We start from the raw sequence: 24,142 nt of genomic DNA, 5'->3' as shown, positions 1-24,142 counted from the left end.
AGGCTCCCATCTGGGAGGGGATGGACGGTACTATATCCTGCCTCACAAGAGTCAGGCCATGCCAGTCTCCATGAGGGTGGGGAGAGCCCCTGCCCCTGGTCCCCACAGATAACTACCACTAGAGAGTGTGCTACAAAGTCAACAAAAGATTGCTACAAAATAAACAGCACACGTGTCTCTACAAAAGTCGACCTGACTCAATCACAGCAGTATTTAGGATCCTCTGCTTGGGAAGGAAGTAGCTGCATGACATCCATGCAGAACCCAGGGACACTTTTCCCACAGCGTGAGAATGACAAGAGGGAACAGATGGCTGCTCCAAGTCCGATGTTCTCTTCACCTGGGATGCACTGGGCCGTGAACTGCTGGTCATTCTCCAGCAGGATTCAGTGCCAGGTCCCAGACTTCCCACCATGCCCCTGGGTGCTCTTCATACACCCCAGAGCTCTGACTCAAAGAAAGAGCCGGAAAAACCCACAAGGGTGCCCCAAGCACTAAACAGTTACCATCTGGACATTTATTTGCACAATCTAGAAAGTAGCTGGACCAAAATTAGGGGCAATGCCAAGACACTTCCTGGTGGCCTTGCCTGTCCCCTGAAGGTCAAGGTACCACACATGATCTCAATGAGCCCAAGGAGGCACCGCCCAGGGAAAGTCCGCCTTCCCCGTTCCCTTCTTGTGAGCATAGCAATCTGTGTCCACGAGCAGCGCTGAGGGCTGTGGCGATTCACACTTAACCTGATTTTCTTGGGTCTGTTTCATGATTTACTGGGTGTCTCAACAACTTTCCTCTCTGGAGCCCACAGTGGTCACACCTTGTATGCCACGGGGATCAGGTGTTCCGGGATGTCCACCTCAAACACATCCTTCCCCCCTTTCTGGGGTACAGGCTCCAGTAACCACCTGGGGTTTGAAACCACTGTCAAATACTTCTGCCGCAGGTTGGTAAGAACAGCTTGATTTTCCAGTTCCACAACCTCGTCGGGAGCTAAGTTTTCCGGGTACTGCAACGTTTCTCCGATGTCCACGAGCCCTGTGCCCAAAGAGAAAACACACAGAAGGCTTTCCCTTCCATAATCCAAGGCCCGCCGTGTGATGACAGGGTGATTGAAAGGCACACTGCTGGAGCCCAAAATATCACTAAAAAGACTAGAGGCAAGTTGAGTCTTTCTCACTCAACACTGGTGACCTGCCACACTCTGTTCATGAAATCCAGGGTGACATGAATAGGAAAGAGCCTTGTCCTCACTGAGGACGCACAAGGGATGGGTGGGCCCCATAAGACTGCTGAGGTGGCAGTTACTTATCAGAAGGGCACCGTGCCTGCAGGGGTAACCACTGCCAACGGGACGCCTCAGGAGGTCACCAGGTGGCAGGTGCCAATGCGGGACCTGGACAGCTGAGAGGTTGGGCACGCGCCCAGGGAACATCACGGGTGTGGCAGGCACATGAAGCCGGGCAGGCAGCCTCACTCTAGAGGCCACTCAGCTGGAACGGTATGCAGTGCTGCCCCTTCTGGACTTGGAGGCATGCACTCAGTGGCCACGTGCCACAGACAGACACCTCTCAGATCACAAATAGCAACTGCAGCCCAGAGGAGAGAGGTGATTTACCAAGGTTGTGTGCAGCCAGGCCCGCAGAGCCCCAGCCCAGTGCCTCTTGCGGCCCCTCCAAAGGTGTGCTGCTCAGGGAAACTGCAGCAAACATGCCCACCAGTTCAAGGGAAAACCGAACAGAAGCCATGAACCTCAGAGCACCATCCGGGGGGGGGCAAATCTGGAGCTCTCTGCACCCTGGTCGGCATGCCCCCACTTACCAGCTATCACTCCTCGGCCAAACTTCTCCCCTTCCCAGAGTAAGGCCTGAATCTGCCCAGGGCTCATCTGCAGCCTCTCCACCAGCAGCTCCCTCCAGCAGCTGTCTTCCCAGTCCCTCTGAGCAATGTGGATGGCAATGGTGCAGTTCCGGTGGCTCTTCAGCAGGGGATGCCACCGCGTTTCCAGGGTCTTGACTCCATTCAAGACAAAACCGGCATAAGGCTGCCGGAAGGACAGGCAGGAAAACTTCATCTTCTTCCCTTTGGGCTCACAGCCAGCAAAGTCGTCCTTTCCCCCGGGCCCTGAAACCGCACTGACCTTGAGGGTCGCTGCTTCTACCTGTCACCGCACAGTCACTGAGGCCCTGCTCCACCATGGGCTCAAGGCAGGGTGCTGGGGTGTGGATGATTCCGTTCCATCCTGTGGAGTCTTTGGCGAGCACGTGGAGTAGGATGTCAACAGCTAGAGAAAGGCACAGGCAGGGCAGTGTGTGGTCAGTAGCATGACCGGAGTCACCATGTCCTGGGTGAAAACAGAGGAGGGAGGCCCCCTTTGGCCTACTTGGGGCTTCACTCTGAGTGGGCTGCCTTTGGCACAGAGGAACAGGCCTGGATCTCTCTTCTCCTGTCTGCCCACATCGCCCCAATACCACTCTCCGCACCTGGCCACGCCACCACAAGCATTGCCGTCCCTCAGTGTCTGGCTCCCACCACTGCAGGCTGCTGCGCACGATTCCTGGGTGTCCAACATTTATCGGTTCCTATGTCAGAACTCCCTGTGATGTCAAGTGGCCTGTCAGTATCTACTCCAGACCCACTTGGGTGTCATGCTCCTCAAGCCCCATCCCCCACCCACCTGAGCCAAGACAAAGAATCCTGAGAATAAGAACAATTACCCAGTGTGCATACACCTTCCGTGTGCCCGGCCCTGGAATGCTCAGGATCCTCCCTTAGAAGACTGAATTTAATCCTCAAATGACCCAGCAGGCCCAGTAGCACTTGCTAAGCCCCCTCTATGGCTGAGAGAAGGAGGAGCTGAAAGATGAAGCAACTGCCCACAGTGGAACAGACTGACCTCAGGCACTCCCTGACGAGGCCCTCACCTTTTCCTGCATGTACCTCAGGAGACGATGGACCCCTTCCACAGGAAGCCTGTGCTATGCTCAGTGAGAAGCCCAGGCCCTCATCAGGGCAGCCACCAGGGCTTGATGGCAGAACCTCAGCTCACTCTTTGAAGGTCATGCAGCCTCGGTTTCCTTGGGGCTGTGAGGGCAGGCCAGGTGCTGGGAGCACTCAGCCATTCCCTGGCACCTAGTACGACAGTCCCAAACGGTGGCTACTCTTGGTAGCGGCAGCAACATCAAGCCTGGGGTCCTGTCCTCTGGCAACACTGCCCTTTACCCATGAGCTGCCCCCTCCACTCTGCCTAGTGCCTCCCTGTACCCTCTTCAAGCCCATCCACTTCACCCCAAGTATCTCCTATGGTTTTAAGGAGATACACCCATCCTCCAAAGACAAGGCCCCATCAGGACAAAAGAAGCCTGGCACTCATTCCTCCACCAACCCACAGCCTCCCTTTCTGTGCCAGATCTTCTGCCTTCCTCCTCTTTCTAGGGCTGGGCTTCCCCTAACAAGCCATCCCTTCTCTACCTCACTCCAGGGCCTGGGCCCTGACTCTGTGCTCCCACTCAGGAAAACTACTCCTCCCTGACACAAAGGACTCCTCTGCACACTGAGCTGTGCCCGCGCGTGCTGCGTCACATGAAGGATGTTCCTCCAGCTTCTGTCTCCCTCCGCGACAACTCTGCACAGCAGAGGCCTCAGCAAAGCTCTCTACGTCTCCCTCCTCGCCTCACTGAACTCAAGCCCTCGCTACATGAACCCTCCCCTTGGGGTGTCTGGTATCCCACAGGCACTGAATATGGGTTTGGCTAGTTCTGTCTTCATCTCACATGACCCTCAGCAGCCCAGGTCTGGCTGACCATCCCCTTTCCAACTCCTTCCCAGGCTTCCAGAGTGCTTGCTGGCCCCTCTACTACATGGCCCACTGGCCAAACTTTCCTAGCCTCAGCCTTTCCTGGTCAGGCCAACAGACTGAGGACCCGACCCCTGCACACCAAATCCACCTCCCTTCCACATCTGTAGGTGGGGTCACCACCTATACCATATCCCTGCCCCAGACCTAGAACTCTCCTTCCTCCCTCTCTTTCCCTCACCCACCACCTATGTCACATGGCCATATCTCCAAAGCCTATCCCCAATCTCATGCCATGCCATGCCATGGTCGGTCTACATGGCCACCATCCCAGTCCAATCTCCTACCACCAGCTGGCTTCTCAAGCAGTATCCTCATCACTGCTCAGCATGTGGCACTGCTCTCTGGCATCCAAGCTGTAGTCGGAGCGACCCCAATTCAGGGGCAACCACATCATGGCATTCCTCTGCTGAAACCTTCCAAGGGTTCCTGCCCAACCAGGTCAGAATAGACACTTCTCACCAGGCCCACAAGCCCCCTCCTGATCTGGTTCCTTGCCCCTGCCATCAGCCCTCTTTCCCCTTTATCCACCTCCCTGCTGCTGCTGCTGCTGCTGCTGCTGCTGCTGCACAGGCCTGTCTTCCATCCCAGGGCCAGTTCCTACCCCAGGGCCTTTGTTGGGTCCTCAGGGTTTCCCTGTGTCCCCTTAGATACCCTATCTATCTTGAAGGGCTTTACCCCCAGCACCTCACACCACAACCATAAATATAAAGATGGATGTTTTACAAATAGAATCCAGTAAAATTCAACTGACTAGGGTGGCCCACATCCAGTACAGATGGTGTCCTTACAAAACTGGGGAATTTAGAGGTGTGCATACACAGAGGGAAAACACCATGAGAAGATGAAGGCAGAGATTGGGGTGATGCTTCCTCAAGTCAAGGAACACCGAAGATTGCCAACCGACAGCCAGAAGCTGGGAGAGGGATAGAGCAGATTCTCCAAGGGCCCACAGAAGACTCAGAGCCCCCTGACACTTTGGTTTCACATTCCAGCCTCCAGAAACGTGTGGGGATATCTTCCTGTTCCTTAAGGCACCCAATTTGTGGCACTTTCTTATGGCTATCTTGGCAAAATAATAGATAGGTGTGAGGTGTTCCCCAACCATACATCTCCACATAGGAGGGCCAGACCTTTCCATTCAATAGCACTTCGAGCACATTCTTCCTCTCTGTACCTCTTGATCTGCGTCATTATTCGTCTTCTGGATGGCATCCCACTCTTGGCGGTCCCATAATTTACACAATCATGCATTGCTCTACCGATGGATAGTTAGAAGCTGCTTCCCACTTTCTGCCACTAGAATTGGTATTCTTTGTCACAAACTTGTTGGCATACACATCAAAGATGCTGAAATACGCCAGCAAGTGGCCTTCCACAAAGACTCACCCAACCAGTGGTGCCATTGTCCCACACACAGCCCACAGCGTCATCATCCTGCTGATGGGTGACAAAGGATCCCCCATCCTCATGACTTAGGAAGAAGGCAGAATGCCTCTCACCAGGCCTCACCATTTCTATCTCCTCTACTGAGATGTGTGACCAGAGTGGAGGTCTGCCTAGTTCCCGCCACTCAGCTTCTGAGCTGACACCTTCCTCATGGACACCACAAAACCACAACTCTGAAACATGACCTGCGTGGGTGGACTCCCTAGTGACAACTAAAGGCAATCAGGGGGTTGAGCCCCCTCCTGCCTGGGGCTGTAGAGGGTACCTGCCTGGGGCTTGAGGGGGAAGCCCCATTCTGCTTGTCTCAGCTTCTTCACCTGCACAAGGACAGGAGGTAAGGAGGACAGGTGAAGGATAAGACAGCAATGCTGTACAGTGGCACCAGAAGGCTTTCTACTCAGCGAGCACCAAAGACCAGGACTATCTGGGAGGGCATGTTTCAAGGGGAACACACACGTGCACCTCACCAGAGCTTGGGTCTGCTACCGATGCCCATGACAGTGGGGCTAGTCCCGTCTGGGTCAAGGATCACATGATGTATCAGTTAGGTGGGTGGGAAGTCAGTTCGGGAAAGGAGCCCTGCTCTTAGGCCAGGACCCAGGATCCAAGAGCAGAAAACTGGCACCTCTCCTCACATGGTCTCAGGGCAAAGGTGTGGAGGCCCCAAATCACATCACCCTCACTTTAATTCTGGGCAGACCCCACGGGGCACAGCGACCCAGTGCACAGAGCTGAACATCTCATCGCCTGGGGTCTCAGGTAGTCCACAGCTCAAGGTAAGGTGGGGCAGGTGTGAGTGGAGCAGCACACTAGCTGTGTGCTGGCAGAAGCACATCACAAACACGCACTTGGCCGAAGATAGGGCGTGAAGCCTGTCGGAGTAGGGGCTGACTAGGGCTCCACTGCATGGGTTTTGAGTCCCACTTCCAGGGAAACCCCAGTCCAGAGGCACCTTAGGAGAAGCGAGGGGCACACAGGCGCCCGCAGGGGTGATCCTGGCTCTCTTTTGTCGCGGGCAGTCTCAGGACTCTGGACTCACTGGCACCGGTCCAACTCCGACCTGCGACCATCGGACCGGACAGTCCACCGCGGCCCAGGAGAGGCCACCAGCCCTGGGAAGGGCTCCGCCGGCTGGTGAGGAGATGATGAGGCCCAGGAGAGCGCTGGGCCGGTGGTGGGGCTGCGCTGCTGCTGCCGCCTCTGGGACACCTTAGGTTGTGGACAGGGGCTCGCAGGCATTAACGCTGGCGCCTTAGCCCAGCCCCCAAAGTCCCTTCCAGCAGGAGCACAGGCAGGCACGCACCCACGCATGCAAGCACGCCCACACGTGGTTACGTGCACCTCACGTAGGTTCGCAGCTTGTTTGTAGCCAGCCAATCGGGCCGACCGCCTGTAGCCACGTGCCACGGATAGGGAGCCACGCGCGTACGTAATCACGCCCTTATGCCAGCACGCACTTCCTCCCCAAGCGGCAAGGAGGAAATGCTGTTGGACTCCCTAGGCCCTGACGCCCCGGCCCATCCCACCAGGATCAGAGCTCTGCAGTCCCGTGACCAGGAAGAGGGAGTAGAGTTAGAAAGGGACGCACGGGAGTAAAAGGAAAGGTTGGAATGAGGCCAGCCTCAGAGAACGTTAGGGACGGTGCTGCGGGGAGGGTTGGAGCTTAGAGAGGAGAAAGGCCAGTCATGAGAGAGTGCTAAGGTAGGAGTTTTGGGCGGGTTGAGTGTGGAGGTAGGAAGGGGGGGACAATGCTGAGGTATAAGCTGGGGGCGCGGGGTGCTGCCAGGGTAGCAGAGCTAGGCTTCTAGGAGTGAGGTAGGAGTTGGGGCGGGGCTGTGAGGAATGAGAATGAGTTGGGGGCGTGGCGGGATGAGTGACGTGGGCGTTGGAGGCAAGCCAGTGGGAGGAGCTGGGCGGGGCTGCGGGTGGAGCTGTTCTGGGCTGTGAGGAGTGAGATAGGGGCTGTGGGCGGGTTTGTCCAGAAGAGCTCCGCGGGGCTTAGGTAGGAGTTGGGGGCGGTGTTTCCATGAGTGACATAGGCTCTGGGGTCCTGACAGCAAGGAGTGAGATAGGAACTCTGGGTGGGCTTGTCCAGAGGAGCTTGGCGGGACTGCAAGGAGTGAGGTAGGAGTTGGGGCGGGGCTGCAAGAATGAGGTGGTATTTGGGAGCGGGGCTTTCAGGAGTGAGGGAGGAGTTGCGGGTCTGTTCGCGGGAAGAGATGGGTGGCCTGGGGGTGGAGGTGTGCTGGGCCCAGAGGAGTGGGGTGGGTGTTCCGGGCAGGGTTGCAAGGAGGAGCTTCCCGAGGCTGCAAGAACCAGAAGTTTTGGGCAGGGCTGTGAGGAGTGAGGTAGGAGTTGGTGGCGGGCCTGCAAGGAATGAGAGAGTTAGGGGCGGGGCTTAGCGTGACGTGAGTGTTGGGGGCGTGTGAGTGGGGGGAGTTGGGAGGGGCTGCGGGTGGAGTTGGGCTTGGCTGTGAGGAGTGAGAGTTCTGGCCGGGGTTGGGGCAACCTGTAGCCGAGTCCGGGGCTGCGAGGAGGTAGGAGTTGGGGCGGGCCTTTGAGGGATACGTAGGTGTTGGGGGCGTGGCTGCAAGGAGTGAGGTGAGTTTGGGGCTGCAGGTGGAGCCAGGTGGGCCCGCAGGTGGAGCAAGGTGGGCCCGCAGGTGGAGCCAGGTGGGCCCGCAGGTGGAGCAAGGTGGGCGGGTGAGTAGGGGTGGGGACAGGGTGTGGGAGAAGCTAGGCGGGACCGTGAGTTGTAAGGCGGGAGTTGGCAGCGGGGCTGCAGGGAGTGAAGTAGGTGTTGGAGGTAGGTCCGCGGGCAGAGTTGGGCGGGGCTACGTGGAATGAGAGAGGAATTGGGAGCGGTGGTGCGAAGGAGTGAGGTGGAGTTGAGGATGGAGCTCTGGACTAAGGTAGAAGTTGGGGCGGGGCTGTGAGTAATGAAATAGAGAGGGAGCACCTCTGTGGGAGGAGCTGGGCGGGGCTCAAGGAGTTATGTACTGTTTGGGAGCTGGCCTCTGTAGGAGGTGGCTGGGCGGGGCTGAGTGCTGAGTTCCTGTTGGGACTGGGCTGAGGGAGAAGTGTTGGAGCTGGCCTGGGTGCATACCTGTAATCACAGTGGCTCTGGAGGCTGAGTTGGGAGATCACGACTTCATAGCCAGCAGCAGCTAGGGGCTATGCAACTCAGTGAGTCTCTGTCTCTAAAAATACAAAATTTGGCTGGGAATGTGGCTCAGTGATTGAGTGCCCCTGACTTCAGTCCCTGGTACCAAAAAAAAAAAAAAAAAGAAAAAAATGTGGAGCTGGGTAGGGCTATTATTACTCAGGTAGGAATTGGGGTGGGGCTGAGTTTTAATGTGTCATGGAGGGTCTGGCCACAAATGCAAAGGTAGGAGTAGTTGTGGGCTAGGTTCAGGGGCAGGAGTTGGAACTTGGGAGCAGGGCAGGGCTGTGAGTTACTATGCAGGAGTTGTGGGTGGGGTTGAAAAACCCAAGTAGAGTGGGGTGGATTTATGGGAGGACTAGGGAAGGGCTTATGAGTGGTAAGATTTCAGATGAGGAGCATGGCTATGAGAGGAGCTGGGCACAGGTGTGAGAGCTGGGTTAGGAATTGGCGGGGGGGGGGAAAGTGTGGGAAGAGCTGGGTGGGTCTATGAGCCCTTACTGGAGCAGTATGGGGGGCAGCTTTGTGGGAGGGGCAAGGGAAGAGCACAGAGTTTTATGGGAAAGAGTTGCGGTTGTCTTTCTTTTTCTTTTTTTTTTTTTTTTTTTTGGTATTAGGGATTGATCCCAGGGGCACTCTATCGCTGAGCCGCAAGCCCAGCCCCTCCCCAGCCCCCAGCCCCCCCACCGTTTTTAATATTTTATATGGAGACAAGTTCTCACTGAGTTGCTTAGGGCTTCACTAGGTTTCTGAGCCTGATGAACTCGCCATCCTGCCTCAGGATCCCAAGCCACTGGAATTACAGGTGGATGCCACCTGACCTGTCTCTGAAGTTGTCTTTATAGGAAAGAGCTGGGGGAGAAGTAACTATGCAAGAACAGGGTGACTTGTGAGAAAGTTGAGCTAGGAGCTAGCACAGAACTGGGGGGAGGAGGGCGGAACTGGGGGCAGATGTGGCTGAGGAGATGCTGATTACAGCGAATAGGCAGAGCTGTGGCTAAGAATTGGGGAAGTTGCTGAATGCTCAAGCACTCTGTAAGGAGCTGGTGCAGAGATGCAGGCAGATCTTTGGAGAAAGCTGGGGAAAGACCTAGTGCTGCACCAGGGAGGGGGGACCTATGGTCAAGTTGGGGGAGGAGCCCACAGAGCTGTGGGAGGAGCTGCCAGATGCACAGGGCAGAAGTGAGGAGGAAGCTTAGGGTTTCTGTGCTGCACTCTTAGTCAAGAGGGGAAAATGGCCAAACCAGGGTCCTCATGGACCTAACCGAACCCTGAGTGTGTACTTTAGGGTGCACTCCAGAGGAGTAGCAGCTGGGAGAAGGGAGACGCCTGCCTGTGTCCACAGAGTTCAGGGCTGAGGCTTGCACCACAGGGATGAACCCCCCACAGCTTTCCTTTCCCCTAGATGCATTTTGGTTCCTGCCAGTGAGGCTGGGAATAACCGTCTTTTGTTTTGAAGGGAGCTGAATAGCACCACCCTATGTGCTGCTGCCCCTCAGACCTAAGTTGCCAAAACCACCTCCCAACTTCCGTGCCAACCTGGCTTTTCGTCTTTCACACCACAACCTTCCCTCAGGATCACCATGCTTCCTTACACTGTCCTGCCTAGTGACTGGAGAGCCAAGTTCTAGGTCCCTGCCTCTACCTTACATGTAAGAAGACAGATTCCTCTTCCTTTGTTCCCTTTGCTACTTGCTGAGGTCAGGCCACATTCTCTGGTGTCTGTGCTATCCCCTGATTTTCCTGACTGGCCTAGAGTCCTGTGTTGCGTCTTTTCTGTTGGTCCTCCATCATACAGTACCCCTCACTCTCTACCTTGCAAATCAGTCCCCTACTGAAAACCTGCCAAGCCTTCTCCTGTAGGGGTGCAGGCGCCTCAAGTTTCAGCCCGAGCTCTCTCCCCCCTTCTGGACTAACACTGGCCAGAGTCAAAGTGTGCTTTGGGGTACCTGGTCCCTGACCCAACCTGTTCCACAGGACTCCTTGCTTTGAAGCTATGGTTCGTACAGAATTGAATGCCCATCCCCTCTTATCCTGACAACCTATCCTCCAAGCACAACTTTCAATTCACCTTCACTGTTGCACAATCAAGTGTCCTATTTCTGGTAGCCTTCCTTCTGGTAGACCCATGCTCCAAGCATTGGGTCCTTGTAACCCAGAGCTGCAACTGCTCTCCCGGAGTCTGTGGCCACAGCAGGATCTCTAAGTTCCTGGAAGGCAAGGCTGCTTTTACTCCTTTCTGTAATCTGGGTGCCGGGCATAGTAGCTGCTTAGTAAACATCAGATGGACCAGAGGAGTGCTCTCTCCCAGTGAGAGGTACTTGTACTTTTCCTGGAGAAGCTCAAGAAAACAGGAAAGCTGGAGGTAAAGTGAGTGGGAGAGGGTACCTTGTTCACATGAGGGAGGCCTTAGGGCTCAAGGAGCCTTAAAGTTCATATGGGACTCCCACCTAGGTTGGTGTCCCCTCCAGGCCTCTTTCCTCCACAAATCGTTCCAGCCCCTGCCCAGCACCACGGCATCTCCTCAGAGCTGTTTGGAATGTAAGTGAGGGTCCCATCAATGTGTGCCGTTCCTGTTCTTAGGCCCTGTTGTTTGATGAGCTGGAACTTGCCTAAGGAGCTGGATTCTCATAGCACATGGCTGCTAGTGGGGGCCTCCATGGGGACATAATGTAAGCGCTCCTGCTTCTGACTCCTGGGCTGTTCCTTGCTCTCGTGTATGCTGAGAAGTGGGGTGCAGTTCACAGATGAATGCACCATCTCCCTGGGCATAAGAGTGCCCAGCAGAGGCCTGATCTGCTGTCTGATCAGGAGGTGAAGTCCCGGGGTAGCAGCTGCAAGTCCAGCTCTCTGCTGCAGCAGTGGGTGGGGCCTTGGAAGCATCGCCTCAGTAGGTTTTGCGTGGGGAGGTCTTTGGCTGCCACAGGGAAAAGGACAAGGATGCTTTTGCATCTTGATTTTCATTACACATAACAAGTCAGTGGCAGCCCTGAAAATGGGCTGATGTCTGACCTCCTGATCACATTCTCTTCACTAGCTGCTCCCTGTCTCCCCTCATGGACCAAATCCTGGTGGGGACTCACTCCCACCTTCTCTGGCCATCACGGGTCAGGTGTGCCCTCCCCTCCCCAGACCCATCTCACTTCTTCCTTCCACTGTGTTTTCCTTGCAGGGGCTCCAGAGCCTCCAGGCCAGCAGTAGCCTGCAGATATGTGGAACCCTTTGGGGTTCCTTCCTCTGCTCCTTCTCAGGCACCTTCTCCTTGTCTACTCCCCACTAACACTGAGCTTTGCTCAACTCCTGGGATCAGGATTGAGTCTCCTCCACCAGCTCTGCTTTCTTCTCCAGACCAAGCCTTCAGCACAGGAGCCTTTGAGGGCTATTCCAGATTCAAAGTAAAACAGACGCAGATAGTAGAAGAGCCAAGTATGACCTTTGTGTGTTTCTGTGAATTTATGGTGCCAAAACATTATTAGCAGCTTTTAATTTAATCAGACTATACTTTTTTTTTTTTTTTTAGTGTACTGGATATTTAACCCAGGGATGCTCTACCAGTGACCTTCATCCCCAGCCTTTTTTATTTGTCATTTTGAGACAAGGTCTCCCTAACGCTGGCCTTGGACTTGTGATCCTCCTGCCTCAGCCTTGCAAGTAGCTTGGATTACAGACATGTAGCACCTTGCCTGGTCCTGACACACTTTATTCTTTACTCTCCTAATAGTTCAGTCTTTATGCAAACAAGCACTGAGTCATGTGCTGTGCCCTCCAAAGCTGGGGACGGTTGGAATGTCATGCCATGGCCCTGTGACAAATCCAGATTATTTGTTTACATGATTGGGGGGTGATGCCAGAGGACAAGTTGTCAACTCCTCTCCATGGTTACCAGGCTGGAATTGTGGGATCAGTGGGCTCTCTACAGAAGACCCATTCTGCTGACATGTGCCTCCACACTCAATGTGGCAACTTTAGAAAGTACAGAAACGTCTATGAGAATCAGAAACAAAGAACGGTCCTGAGGTCATTTCTGAGAGGCAGGAACATTTATTTTTCTTGCTTTTTCTTCTATACAGTGTTTGGTTATTCAGTTGAGCACATGCTGTGTTGCATTTTTCCTCCTACTTTTTTTTTTTTTTTTTTTTTTTATTATGGTAAGTGTTAGCCCATATTCTGAAAGGTTACTCAGGAAATTGGCCCGATATGGCAGTAGCTCTGTAGCCCATTGTGAATTCCACCCCTCCATGTTCAAGACCTCACAGCAGTCAAATCCTCAGGGAATGGATCATCCCACTTTGGATCCAGCAACATCCTCTGTTTAGATAGGTAAGCACAGCAGTTCTTCCTGAGGCCACCTTTCCCATGGAGCTTATTGAGACTCCAGATATGAGTGTCCCATGGGACACTGTGTGCAAGAGCCTTCTCTGGTTATTCCCATTTCCCTGCTGTTCAGTGACCCAGCACATAGCCATTGTTGCCTTCAGGCAGGGCTGGGGGAACATCATAGCATCTACTTGCCATGGTACCGCAGCTTCCTTCCTGGGGACCTGGCCACCATGTTATTCAATGTGTTCCAGTTCTGGAAGCTGGACTGGGGCAGGAACTGAGCAGGCAAGGTGAGTGGTTTGTTGGCATGGCTGCCCTCAGCCTCCTGCTCACTCATCCTTGCTCCCTTTGAGTGTCCACCTTGAGCTGTACCATGTTGGTTGTGATTTTGCTGTGCTCTAAGGGAGGCTGGCTTGTGCTGGTGGTCTCCATTGCTCTCAACTGTCGAGGATGTGTAGTCCTCAGCTCAGCTTCTGTGTGCTCAGTGTTGTTCAGTGCTGCCCCAACCTCTATTCCCGCTGCTGCTGCTGCGGCTAAGAAAGAGGAGGAGGAGAGGGTGGCAGGCTATTGGGCTTTTCCCTGGGAGCCTTGTTCTATACCAGGCTCCCTTGGGGTTGGCCTGTAGAGGAGCAACTGCCAAGCTTCTGAGTGATGATAGGGTCCTTTCTTCAGCACATCCCTGAACCTCTTGGTACAGGATGTGTCTTCTGAGCCCTCTGGGCACATACTCCCCTGGGAAGTCTTCTGGCTTCACCTGATCTGTCCAGTTCCAGCAGACCCACTCTTTTCACCCTTGTCTCCCTTCTCTTATTTACTGTCTGCCATGGCCCTGCTAGCCTTTCAAGGCTGTTCTTCCTAGAACAGTGGTGTTTCCTGGTTTCTAGGATCCATCCCAGTAGTGAGTTTGCACCATCCTAAGGGCCTTGCCAGGGCTTTAGGTTATGTGTCTCATTAGGGAGTACTTATCTGAGTTTTCAGAACCCCTGGTCAGGCACCCTTACTGTCCTATCCTCTAGGGACTCCGACTGGCCATAGGTGCAGGTGTGTGCTGTTCCTTCATCTATAGGTGTCTTCTTTGTCTCCCTTACCAGGCCCAGCAGCCTTGTCCGTGTTGTGCTGTACTGTGCTAACTCTGCTCAGACATCTGGCAGCAGGTTGGTCCCATCCTGCTATTCTGAGCCCTCTCCTGGTTGTAATACTGCAGGCCCCACAGCCAGCTGGGATGGTTGGACACCCTCCCTGCCAGGCAGATACAGTGAGGACAGCTCCTAGGAAGGAGGTCTGCTGTGGGGAAAAAGATTCCTATAACTCCCTTGGGAGTGGCGTGAGGGGGGTGAGTCATACTGTAGGCTCACGAGTTTCAGAGGCATTTGGGGAGTCTGACATTTGGGATCTTCTGCTTGTCCCTGCTCCCCGTGTTTGACAGGAAGGTCTGTGCACAGTGCTTCTACCCTTGGCAAGACTGAGTTGCCTTGGTTGAACATCCAGCCGTCTGCTTATCAAAGTATGTTTTTGATATTCAACTTCTGCAGTGCACTGTGCCTGACATGGGAGCTACTTTATGACCCTAGAGGAGAAGCTTGTGTTTCTGCTTAGTTTTTAGTCATAGGTTAACTGCCCTCTGCCTTCCTTAATCCACAGGGAGTCATCCAACAATGTAATCGCAACTGATCATTTCCGTTGTCTTGGCAGTTGCCTTCCCATGCGTTACACGTGCCCAGGTGTCCTCACCTGCTAGAAGCTTCCTCTGCACAAGGTAGCCATCCCAGTAAAATTCTGACACCAAAGGTCTGGCACCTGGGCTGCCCCCTTGTGCCTGGGTCTGTCTGCACACCCCCTACGTGCCTGTTGTGGGGTCTTCATCACCAGCTAGGCAGATACTGGGTGATCCTGCACCAAGACCCTAGATTACCACCTGCAGCAGTCCAGAACCAGCTGTGTCACATTGGGTCCAGGAAGCAGAGCATGCGAGGGAGCGAGCAGAGCCACCGATTTATTGGGACTAATACCCACAGAAGGAAGTGGGGTTGGACAGCAGGTTGGGCCTGACTTGACAGTCCTGACCAGTGTGACAGGGTCGTGTGGAGCCAGGATTTCCAGTTCAGGGGCCTGCATGGGGCATGGGTGTTCCTGTTGGGTCCTCCTGGTACCTGGCACACAGTAGGTCATGCAGTCCATACTGACTATTTAGATGAATGAGCACCCACAGTGGATGCTCAGGAGGGCAGGTGTGGGTTGAGCAGCTCCAAGAAGGGCCCGGCTGCTATCTTCACATAGGCAGAAGCATGCCCTGCCCTGTGCTGCAGCAGGCTTCCTGGGAGGTGCTTTGGTCTCTGTTGCATTAGACAGCTACGTGGGTGCCCATAGGGATGTGTCTCCAGGGCATTTGCTCACAGGGCATCTCCGGATCTGTTAGCAGGGGTGTGAGCACAGCTTGCTGTTACAGGGCAGTCTGCATACATGGCATCATGACACAAGGCAGAGTGAAGTCAGCAGTACTGTCCTAGCAGGGGCTCTCTGGAGGTATATACTCATCTCTGTGCTATCCCCAGGGCTGCTAGGGTCATCTTTAAGGCTTACTTTTGTATCCTGAAGTCTGAAGCTAGGCAGCATTAGTTAGATACTTGTTAAGAGGAAAGAATGGCTACCTCTGGGTTAGGGGCTGAGGAGGTCTCCCAGAGGAGCCGGTATTCCAGCCGAGTGTCAGCCTCTCTCTTACTCTCTCACTCTGTCTCTCTCTTTTTACCTCAGGTTCCTCTACCACTGAGGTCTATCTCCAGACTTTTGCGTTAGGTTTTGAGACAGGGTGTCACTAAGTTGCCCTGGCCAGTCTCAAACTTGTGATCCTACCTCATTCTCTAAAGTACATGGAATTACAGCTGTGCCTGGCTTTAGATACATCTTGAGTTAAGAGGATTTTGTTGAATGGGACCTGGGGAGGGCAACCTGAGAGGGTTAGATAGAGCCCAGGGACTTAAAGAGGGTTTTTGGCTGGAGCAGAACCATTTGTAGAGTGAGGCTATATGATAGGAGGCCATGTAACTGGATGGGGCCCAACTTATAAGGTTGGGCAAAGGAGTGAACTGTACGCTGATCACTGCAATCAGTGCCTTCACTTGGGTTTCACTGTGACCAATTGTCCTGGCAAGTTGTCGGTTTTCTTCCTAGGAAAATTAATTGATCATCTCATTTGGCCACTCAGCTGTCTGGCAAAATGTTGTGTTTCTCTGGTGGGCCAGGGGTATGTAGACAACAGGGGTTCAGAGATGATGAGGTGCAGCCTCTGTGGCTCAGGAGCAGCCTTCTATGATGACTAGGCTCATCCCTGCAGCATGTTTCTATCCTCGCTGATCTGAACATGCGTCTCTTTGAAGAAAACTTGAGGTTACCCATTCTCTTGGCTTGTGATCAGGCTTCCAATTCTTTTTCCTGAATTTGCAGTGATATTTGGAGAGATGACATGAGATCTCTAATTCTGTACATTGTCGCGACCCCTTGCCCGCAAGGAAGACGCAACTCGGGAATCTTCTTTCAACAGTTTATTCAGGCCCCTGATATTTCTTCTTCTCCCTCTCGGATGCCCCTCCCAGCCTTAATAAAGCATCCCAAGCCCCAATGCAAAGCTGCCGCGTGGAGCTTTCTCACAGGGTGGTGAAAAATCATGTGCCAACTTTCCCAGATAAGGAGTTGTTTGTCACAGACCACAGCGGAGCCAGCGTCATCTTGTAATGGCGACCATAGTCTGCAGAAGCGGCTCACCACAGTACATTATTCCAGGGAGGGCAGGAGAAAGAAGGCTTGTGGGGCAGTTTTCCCCTTGTGATGCCCTGAGTTATGCAACAGGGTGGCTGCTGCTTATGGCCCAAATGAAGGAGTTGGTTTTGTTCAGATTTTTCTTGCATGGCTGAGCTGGAGCCGTGTCTAGGGCCAGGTGGGGTTTTGCAATGTGGGCCCCTAACCCCCTGTCTCTGGACATGCTGCTTCTGAAGGAGGAGAGTAGGGAGTGAAGACAATGATTAGGGAGGGTGGCCTTGGAATGTTGTAGCACCCATCAAGAATACTGCTTAGAAAAAGCTTTGGGAAGGAGATCCACATAGTGCATGAAAGGTCACTAGCTAGTGTTTGCCCCTGGTCATTGACAGCTCATCCTTTGCTGTGTGTGTGGGTTGCCCTGTGCATTGTAGGACATTGAGCAACATGTCTGTACTCTGATCACTAGATACCAATCATAGTTTCCCTTACCCTCATGTAACTACCAAAAAATGCCTCCAGATATTATCAAATGTGCTTTGGGGAGCAAATTTTCCCCTTATTTGAAGATACCTTCATAAAGCATGGTCTCAGATGAAAACAATCAAGAAATGAGGCTTGGAGCAGTTTCCATTGATTGGTTCTCATTGCAAAGTAAGGTATGAAAGCCCCTGTTAAACTCTTGGTGCTCAGGCTTTGTGCATTAACAATTCCTTGGGGAACTTTAGCTTTCTAGCTCATCTTCTCTATTTGTTAGATTCATGAAATACAAACAGGTTAAATAACTTGAAAGGAGATGGATATTCTGTTTTACTCTTCTCAAATTATTACACTCCTGACAATAATTTTAACATTTGCCTTGTGTGCACTTTTGTTTATCATAATTATAAGCTTGATTAATTGAGAAGTATACCACTGTAAGTAGACTGCTTTGAAATATCTGTTTAGGAGTGCAGGTATAAACTTTCATATCACTGTCGAGCCTCTGAAGTGTATAGGGGTTGAAGTTATAACTATGGTGTCTTTGGGTAAATTGACAGGTTTTTTAGGGGGGTGGGGTACTGGCGATTGAACCCAGGGGCACTTGATCACTGAGCCACATCCCCAGGTCTATTTTGTATTTTATTTAGAGGCAGGGTCTCACTGAGTTGCTTAGTGCCTTGCTGTTGCTGAGATTGGCTTTGAACCCACAAACCTCCTGTCTCAGCCTCCAGAGCCATTGGGATTACAGGCATGTGCCACCACGCCTGACCAAATTGTCAGTTTTGATCTCACAAATGGCCAGCCAGTTATTCTAACAGCATGCCATGTTGGATAGTTACAGGTCCCAGACTCAGCCCTACTTTTCTACTCTGGGTAATTCTCCTTGCTTTCTTGAGTGGTATAAGACATTATTGAAAGAAACTGCTACTGGTGTGAAATGTACTAATTGTAATTAGAAATTGTTAATGGGGGGAATTTCCTATTTCTATGAAAGTTTTACCAACCTTAGCACTCTCAAGAGACCAGATCTTTCTTTTTTGTGGGTTCTGTCCTGTGCATTATAGGATGTTTAGCAGCACTCCTAGTCTCTTCTCACTGGATAAAGGTGGCACTTTACGAAAATTATGAAAGCCCAAAATAGTATCAGACAATGCCAAGTGACTCCTTGGGGGCAAAATCATCCTCCATCAAGAAGCTTTTAGCCTAGTTCCTGAAACAGGCAAAGTTCTCCATCCTGAATGGCCTTGATAGGAAATTCCTTGATCCTTGGTCAGCTTCCTTGGGATGCTCCTGTTTCTGGAGATCCAATTTATATTCAGGAGAAATGCTCTGGACTTTGGACCCCCAAGCTTCAGTGAGGGCTCCTTCTTCCTGAGTGCTTTCTGAAACTTGTGTGTAGTTGCTCCTTGTTATGGTTTGGATTTGAGGTGTCCTTCAGAAGCTCACATATGAGACAGTGCAAGAAGGTTCAGAGGAGAAGTGATTGGGTTGTAAGAGTCTTAACCCAATCGGGGATTTAATCCCCTGATAGAGATTAGCTGAGTGGTAAGTGGAGGCAGGTAGGGTGTGGCTAAAGGAGATGGGAGTTGGGGTGTGACTTTGGTTATATATTTGTACCTGGTGATGTTACCGCTGTTGACTGGTGATGAGTCCTTGCTTCCCCAATGTTGAAGAATAACACCAAAGAAGCACGCCGAGGCAAGGTCAGAGTAGAAATTAGAAGTTTATTAAAGGACAGCAGAAAAGACTTCTCCCGGAGGAAGAAGGGGACCCAAGAGGTGGAATCCGTGGAAGGGATGTTGTCTCCCCTTTTTATAGTTTTTTCAGTGATGGAATGTAGGTGGGAAGGACGGAGGGGTGGGACACAGGTGGGCCAAAGAAGTAATCTGGTCAGGAAGGACTTCTGAGTCAGCACCTTTTTGCTGGGGGCTGTTCATTAACATTTCTTTGAGGTGGACTTTGGCCTAGGGCCTTTTCGGGATTTCCATGAGTTGTCCTGTGTTTTCCCTGAGTCATTCTCCGCATGGTCTCCATTTTAGATTTCACTCTATATTAGACCCGATTTATCTAACTACACTGACTACCTAACTTTAAATCTGGCTTCAGTGATTGGACTCTCTCTGCTTCCAGATCACCACATAAGCCACTTCTCTCTGCCACACTCTTCCGCCATGTCATTCCTGTCTCAACTAGAGCCCTAAGGAATGAGCCAGCTGTCTGTGGATTGAGACCTCTGAAACCCTGAGCCTTCAAATTAACTATTCCTCCTCTACAGTTGCACTAGTCAGCTCATTTAGTCACAGCAGTGAAAAAAGCTGACTATAACACTCCTTTTGTGCAAGGCTACCTCAGGTGATTTCTGATTTTTGAGTGTGTGTGTGTGTGTGTGTGTGTGTGCGCGCGCGCCACAGTCTGGCTGGGCACAAAATCACGAGCCACTCAAGCAGGAACAAACTTTATTTTCAAAACTCCCGCCAATGCCATGCACGCAGCCTTCTCCCGGGGCACACTACACCAACAGGAAATCCCTCCTCTGGAATTCCCTCCTACCACACTTCCTCAACCAATGGGAACTCTCCGGGAGTCTTGAGAGCTCCAAAGTAGCAGGCCTAGGCAGACAGCAGGGGTCTAATCTCCAATTGAATGCACATCTTAACATAATCATTATCATCTCAAGGGCTTGCTGGTGTCACCTTTCCACCAAAAATGCCCTGTGTCATTCCTACTTGGCTATGGCTCTCAGCGTGTGTGTGTGTGTGTGTGTACACCCTGTTAGCCTAACTTGACTAGCATCTCTCAGTACAAGGATCCTGCTCAGTTCACCTTTGTACTGTAAGAGTCTGCCTCTTCCAGAGATGTTGTCTGATGATGGCAGTCATCAGAATTCTAACCACACCACGTTAGACTTGCCACATGAATAAGACAGACTGTGACTGGAGTTTATTGTGTGCTATTTGGAGTAGGAAAGGTAAGTATGTCAGTTACTCTTATTTGAGGTATGATTAGACGCTGTCCACTGAAAGCATTATCTGTGAGGTACTATCCTCAGAAGAGGCCAAGATCTATCTGATAGGGAGATCAGGGAGCCTTCAGAGGGAACCTGGCTCTGAGCTGTGCACTGAAGAATGGGCAGTATTTTGAAGGTGGTGCTACAGCAGTTCATTCCTCAGAAGTCAACTTTGGCCTGGGAGGACAGAAGATCAGAAGTATGAAAGAAGGGTAATCAAGTGAATGGAGTGAGAGCAAAAGTGTTTTTCCACATCTTATCTATTTTGGTCCTTGAATCATAATGTTGAGATAAGTGCCATTACATCCATTTGACAGATGAGGAAACTGAAAGCTCAGTGGTCAAGGGACTTGGCTGAGCTCTCACAGTTGGCTGGCAGGGGGAACTGGGATTTAAACTCAGTATTGGCCAACCCAGTCTGTAGAGCTGCCAAAAAAGTTGGTAAGAGAGTATGTACACTCTAATTCTGCTAGCCTGAGGTGTGGGGCTTGTCCTAGGCCCTGAGTATGTCCTGGTCCAAACCACTTTGCTACACATCTTGTTTTCTATTCCCTTGCTTTCTACCTCAGTGATCATTTCAACTTCTATCACCAGTACAAAGAGATTGAGGAGTTTGAATTGTGTTGCTTGTCCATGAGCTGGTCCACATCTCCCTCAGATTCAAGGAAGGACTGGTGCACTTGAATCAAAAGAGTATATATTTCAAAAAATAAAATTTATGGTGACACCCAATAGAGTCAACTTATTTAGTTAATTATGAATAGTGCTGTGTTGATTGAGAGGAGAATCCAAATCTGGAAGGAGATTGAAGGTGTGCTGCATTGCACAACTGTCCCAAGGAACCATCCTTAATCCCTAGTACTACATCCTTTTATCTCTAGTACCACAGTTGGGAACTGCTGAGTCCAGCATATTTTATCCATCCACTTTAGAGACGATGCTGATAGATTCTCCAGAATGACTGGGGAGCCAAAGTTTTTATCAACCAGTCTGTCACTTCTGTGGAATAGAATTGTCTCCCTTTACTGCTCCCTTTATAGCAAAGTTGCTTTTCAGAGTACTTTCTACTTGCAGTATTATTCTTGATTGTATCAAATTAGTTCCACAATAGTACTGCCAATTTTCTTCCATAAATAGTCCATTGCCATGTGACTTTAAAATCCATACACCTCTTTATTTTGCTGCTAATTCCTCCCCTATTCATTTTCCTACTAGGATAAAGCACGGCTGGGGCAGGATTGGTAGGGAAACTGTATGGTGTGCAAGTATCATCTGTAGTCAGCAGATCAACCCTTGCTATCATCCCTCTCATTTAGAAATTTTGATGTTTACTCTTGTCCCTTTATCCCCCTTTACTGGTCCCTTTGTAGCAAAGTTACATTTCAGCGTACTTTCTACTTGTAGTATTAATTTTAGTTATATCAAATTAATTCCATAATAGTACTGCCAATTTCCCCCTGAAAATATCAAGAAGACCACAGCTTTGAACTGCTTGTAATAAAGGAAAGAAAGTCAGCAAGAGTGAATGTTTTCTGAGCACTCCACCTGTATACAGGTAGCTGTATGAGATTCTGCACTGTTGTCTGCTCTGTGGTAAATCAAAGCTAACATTCCTTCAGGGACTTGCAGTGGAGGCTGTCTGTCTTAGATATTTCTTTGATTCCTGGATTGCTCAATTCAATTTCTGTCTTCCCAGAAAAGCTTCACTCTAGCTTGGTCCAAGAAGCCCACCTCCTCTGAAACTATTTCCTCCTGCTATTTACCCAGTGTCCAAAGAACCTCATGTTAGATTTCCCACCTCAGCCATGAAGTAAAGACAGCTTTGTAGTTTTGACCTTCATATTGTTTCTCTGGAGCAGATGCAGATGCACAGTCAACTGAATATAGTCTCTGTCTGTCTGTGTATGTATGTATGTGTCTGTCGTGCGTGTTGCTAGGGATTGAACTCAGGATCTCATGAAGGCTAGGGAAGCACATTACCATTGAACTAAATCCCCTTTCCTACAAAGGATGTTTCACTCAAACAGTTCAGGACACTTCCACTCTCCTGTCTCCATCACTCTTGCTTTCATGCTGTATAGCAATGCAGTGACATTTGGGGACTCCAACTAAGGGAACATTAAGTTGGAGTACATTCAGTTTGGATTTGGAAAGATATATTTCAGGGACTCCCAACTAATTCTGAACATTTTCAAGTTATAGCTAGTTGCCCCAGATTGGAATAGTTCCTAGGAATACTTGCTTTGCCAACCATATCCAGTGTCAGGACAAGAGGTGCAGAGCTGGAGTACATATTGTGATGTCACTGTGTCTGACATAACTTTGTACCAAAGGTATGTTGGCAGTGGAAGAATCAAAGTTCACAAGATATAGGGCCAGAAGCTAGTCTGTGGAAAAATCTAGGCATCAATCAGTTGTGTGATGTTGGAAATGGAGAATTCAGTTTTCATTGCCAAACAAAATATATCCTCTCAGGAATATAGTGTGCTGTATATGCAACTATAAATACCCTGTACATTTACTTTAATATTTGGCTGGGGGTTGTGTGAAATGGCATTTTTCAGAATTCCTGCAGTTGTAGCTAGAAACATTGAATAGTATACAGAAAATAGTCAATCTAACAGGCCTGAGGCTATTGACCTTAGAAAAACCTGCTTATAATCTTGGCTCTCTGCTGTTTTCTGGGAACTTGGCTCTCAGAATGTCCCCAGTCAACTAAGACTGAATTTGCTTGCTTAGATGTTTGCACAAACAACATAGTTTATGCTGAACCACCACTTTCCTTCTGAAAGTGGAATTTTGTCACATGTTAAGCTGAGGGTGCCTGTGTGACTAGCCCCCAATATAAATTGTAAGCACTAAGTTTGGACTGCTCTGTGCAGAAAAATCGCATACATTACTGCATTTTTGTTGCCAAGAAAAAAGTATTATCTGGGTGGTCTCTCAGGGGAAGGAGGTAGCATAAGGAGGTATACATGTTATTCCTCCAGACTCGACCTGTGCCTTTTCCCCTTATAATCCTGCTGTGTGCCCTGACTACTTTGCTGTAATAAATAAATAAATGTAATAAGTGCTGAGTCCTCTGAGTTTCCAACTATAACAAACAAGAAGAGTAGAAATAACATTACAGTTAATTAATGAAGATATGCCATTATATGTTATTCTTTCTTGTTTTGAAATGTTGCTAACATTTGTTAACTTTTTCAAATGTGTATTCTCTTATATTTCTTTTCCTTTTTATTTTTTAAAAATTTTTATGCCATTATACATGAGCTCTTATTGATTTTTTTGCATTACAATTCTTAATACACCTTTATACCACAATTTTTAGTTGTTGATGGACCTTTATTTTATTTATTTGTATGTGGTGCTGAGAATTGACCCCAGGGCCTCACACATAGCAGGTAAGTACTATAACATAGCTACAACCCCAGTCCCTTATATTTCTTTTCTCATTTTAAGTGAATATCTATTTTGTTCCCAATTTTATTTTGGTAATTTCATATTCTTAAAGAGAGTCCCAGATATTATAAGCTTCAGCCCGCATAAAACCTGTCTTTGCCTTGGTCTTGAATCCAAGATTTGCCACCTCCTTTTGGTTTTATTATTGTCACCTCATATTTCACAGGTGGGGAAATTAAAATCCTGAGAGGGGAAGTCAAGCTTACTTGGTGAAACTGGGACAGATTCTAGGCATCCCAAGTCCCAATTTAGTGTTTTCCTTCTATTCCATAAAGTATTTTGATGGTTTGTCTGTTAATTACTGTCACTGTGCATTGTCCACTGGATGGCACTCAGGAGACTGAAGTTTTAGTCCTTTTTCTTTCAATAAATGGTCAATCTTGAACTAATCCTTTTTCCATCTGGGACACATTTTCCCCTTTTTTAACACAAAGGGGTTGGAATATATGCTCTGTAGAGACCTTACTCTCTTTGATGTACCCTCATTTTTTCAATCTGGAATTGCTGGAATCACAGAATCATAGTTGAAACTGTCATCTTCTTGTCCATGGGTCTTCTTCATCTATAAAACTGAAGTAAAATACCTCATCTATAAAATGGAAATAAAATGTAGGTATTTTATTTATATGGCATTATTCATGATAGTGCAGGTGAT

At 50.2% G+C, this 24,142-nt stretch overlaps 2 protein-coding genes across 10 annotated transcripts in view; one reads left to right on the top strand and one right to left on the bottom strand.

Moving 5' to 3' along the window:
- Positions 1-502: 502 nt before the first annotated feature.
- Positions 503-6,635, bottom strand: Eola2 (endothelium and lymphocyte associated ASCH domain 2). 3 transcript variants are annotated; one of them, XM_046453630.2, is made up of 4 exons: positions 6,255-6,635; positions 2,481-2,594; positions 1,819-2,281; positions 503-1,035 (listed from the first exon to the last, which is right to left on the bottom strand). In XM_046453630.2, exons 3-4 carry the CDS (start codon positions 2,069-2,071, stop codon positions 812-814), a joined length of 477 nt encoding a protein of 158 aa, XP_046309586.1. In that variant the 5' UTR covers positions 2,072-2,281; positions 2,481-2,594; positions 6,255-6,635; the 3' UTR covers positions 503-811. The 3 variants fall into 3 exon arrangements, with proteins under 3 accessions (XP_046309586.1, XP_046309577.1, XP_046309597.1); XM_046453621.2 differs by lacking the exon at positions 2,481-2,594; XM_046453641.2 differs by lacking the exons at positions 2,481-2,594; positions 6,255-6,635 and adding an exon at positions 5,770-6,239.
- Positions 6,636-6,753: 118 nt separating this feature from the next.
- LOC124098694 (uncharacterized) overlaps positions 6,754-24,142 on the top strand; it is a 50,497-nt gene continuing 33,108 nt past the window's right edge. For 4 of the 7 annotated variants that reach the window (XR_009227797.1, XR_009227794.1, XR_009227795.1 and 1 more), the window contains exon 1: positions 9,139-11,006. Coding sequence is in view for 1 of the 7 variants with exons in the window: in XM_046453611.2 (XP_046309567.1) it covers positions 10,481-10,830; positions 10,920-11,006; positions 11,638-11,941 (741 nt within the window). In the remaining 6 variants the exon portion in view is untranslated. Of the gene's footprint in view, positions 6,907-7,766; positions 7,840-9,138; positions 11,007-11,637; positions 11,978-24,142 lie in introns of those variants that run through there. The other 3 variants (XM_046453611.2, XR_009227798.1, XR_009227799.1) reach the window with 3 other exon arrangements.

The sequence above is a fragment of the Marmota monax genome, unplaced genomic scaffold (assembly GCF_021218885.2).
Source record: "Marmota monax isolate L192 unplaced genomic scaffold, Marmota_monax_Labrador192_F-V1.1 WCK01_AAM20220418_F8-fsc00142, whole genome shotgun sequence".
NCBI lineage: Eukaryota > Metazoa > Chordata > Mammalia > Rodentia > Sciuridae > Marmota > Marmota monax.
Note: the sequence above shows the minus strand (reverse complement) of the source record. Positions and strands in the feature narration are given on the sequence as shown.

Coding starts and splice junctions, on each gene's coding strand:
- Eola2 (XM_046453630.2), bottom strand. CDS start 2,071: ATGAAGTTTTCCTGCCTGTCCTTCCGGCAGCCTTATGCCGGTTTTGTC. Junction 1,036..1,818: donor TGGCCGAGGAGTGATAGCTG/GTAAGTGGGGGC, acceptor CTTTGGGCACAG/GGCTCGTGGACATCGGAGAA.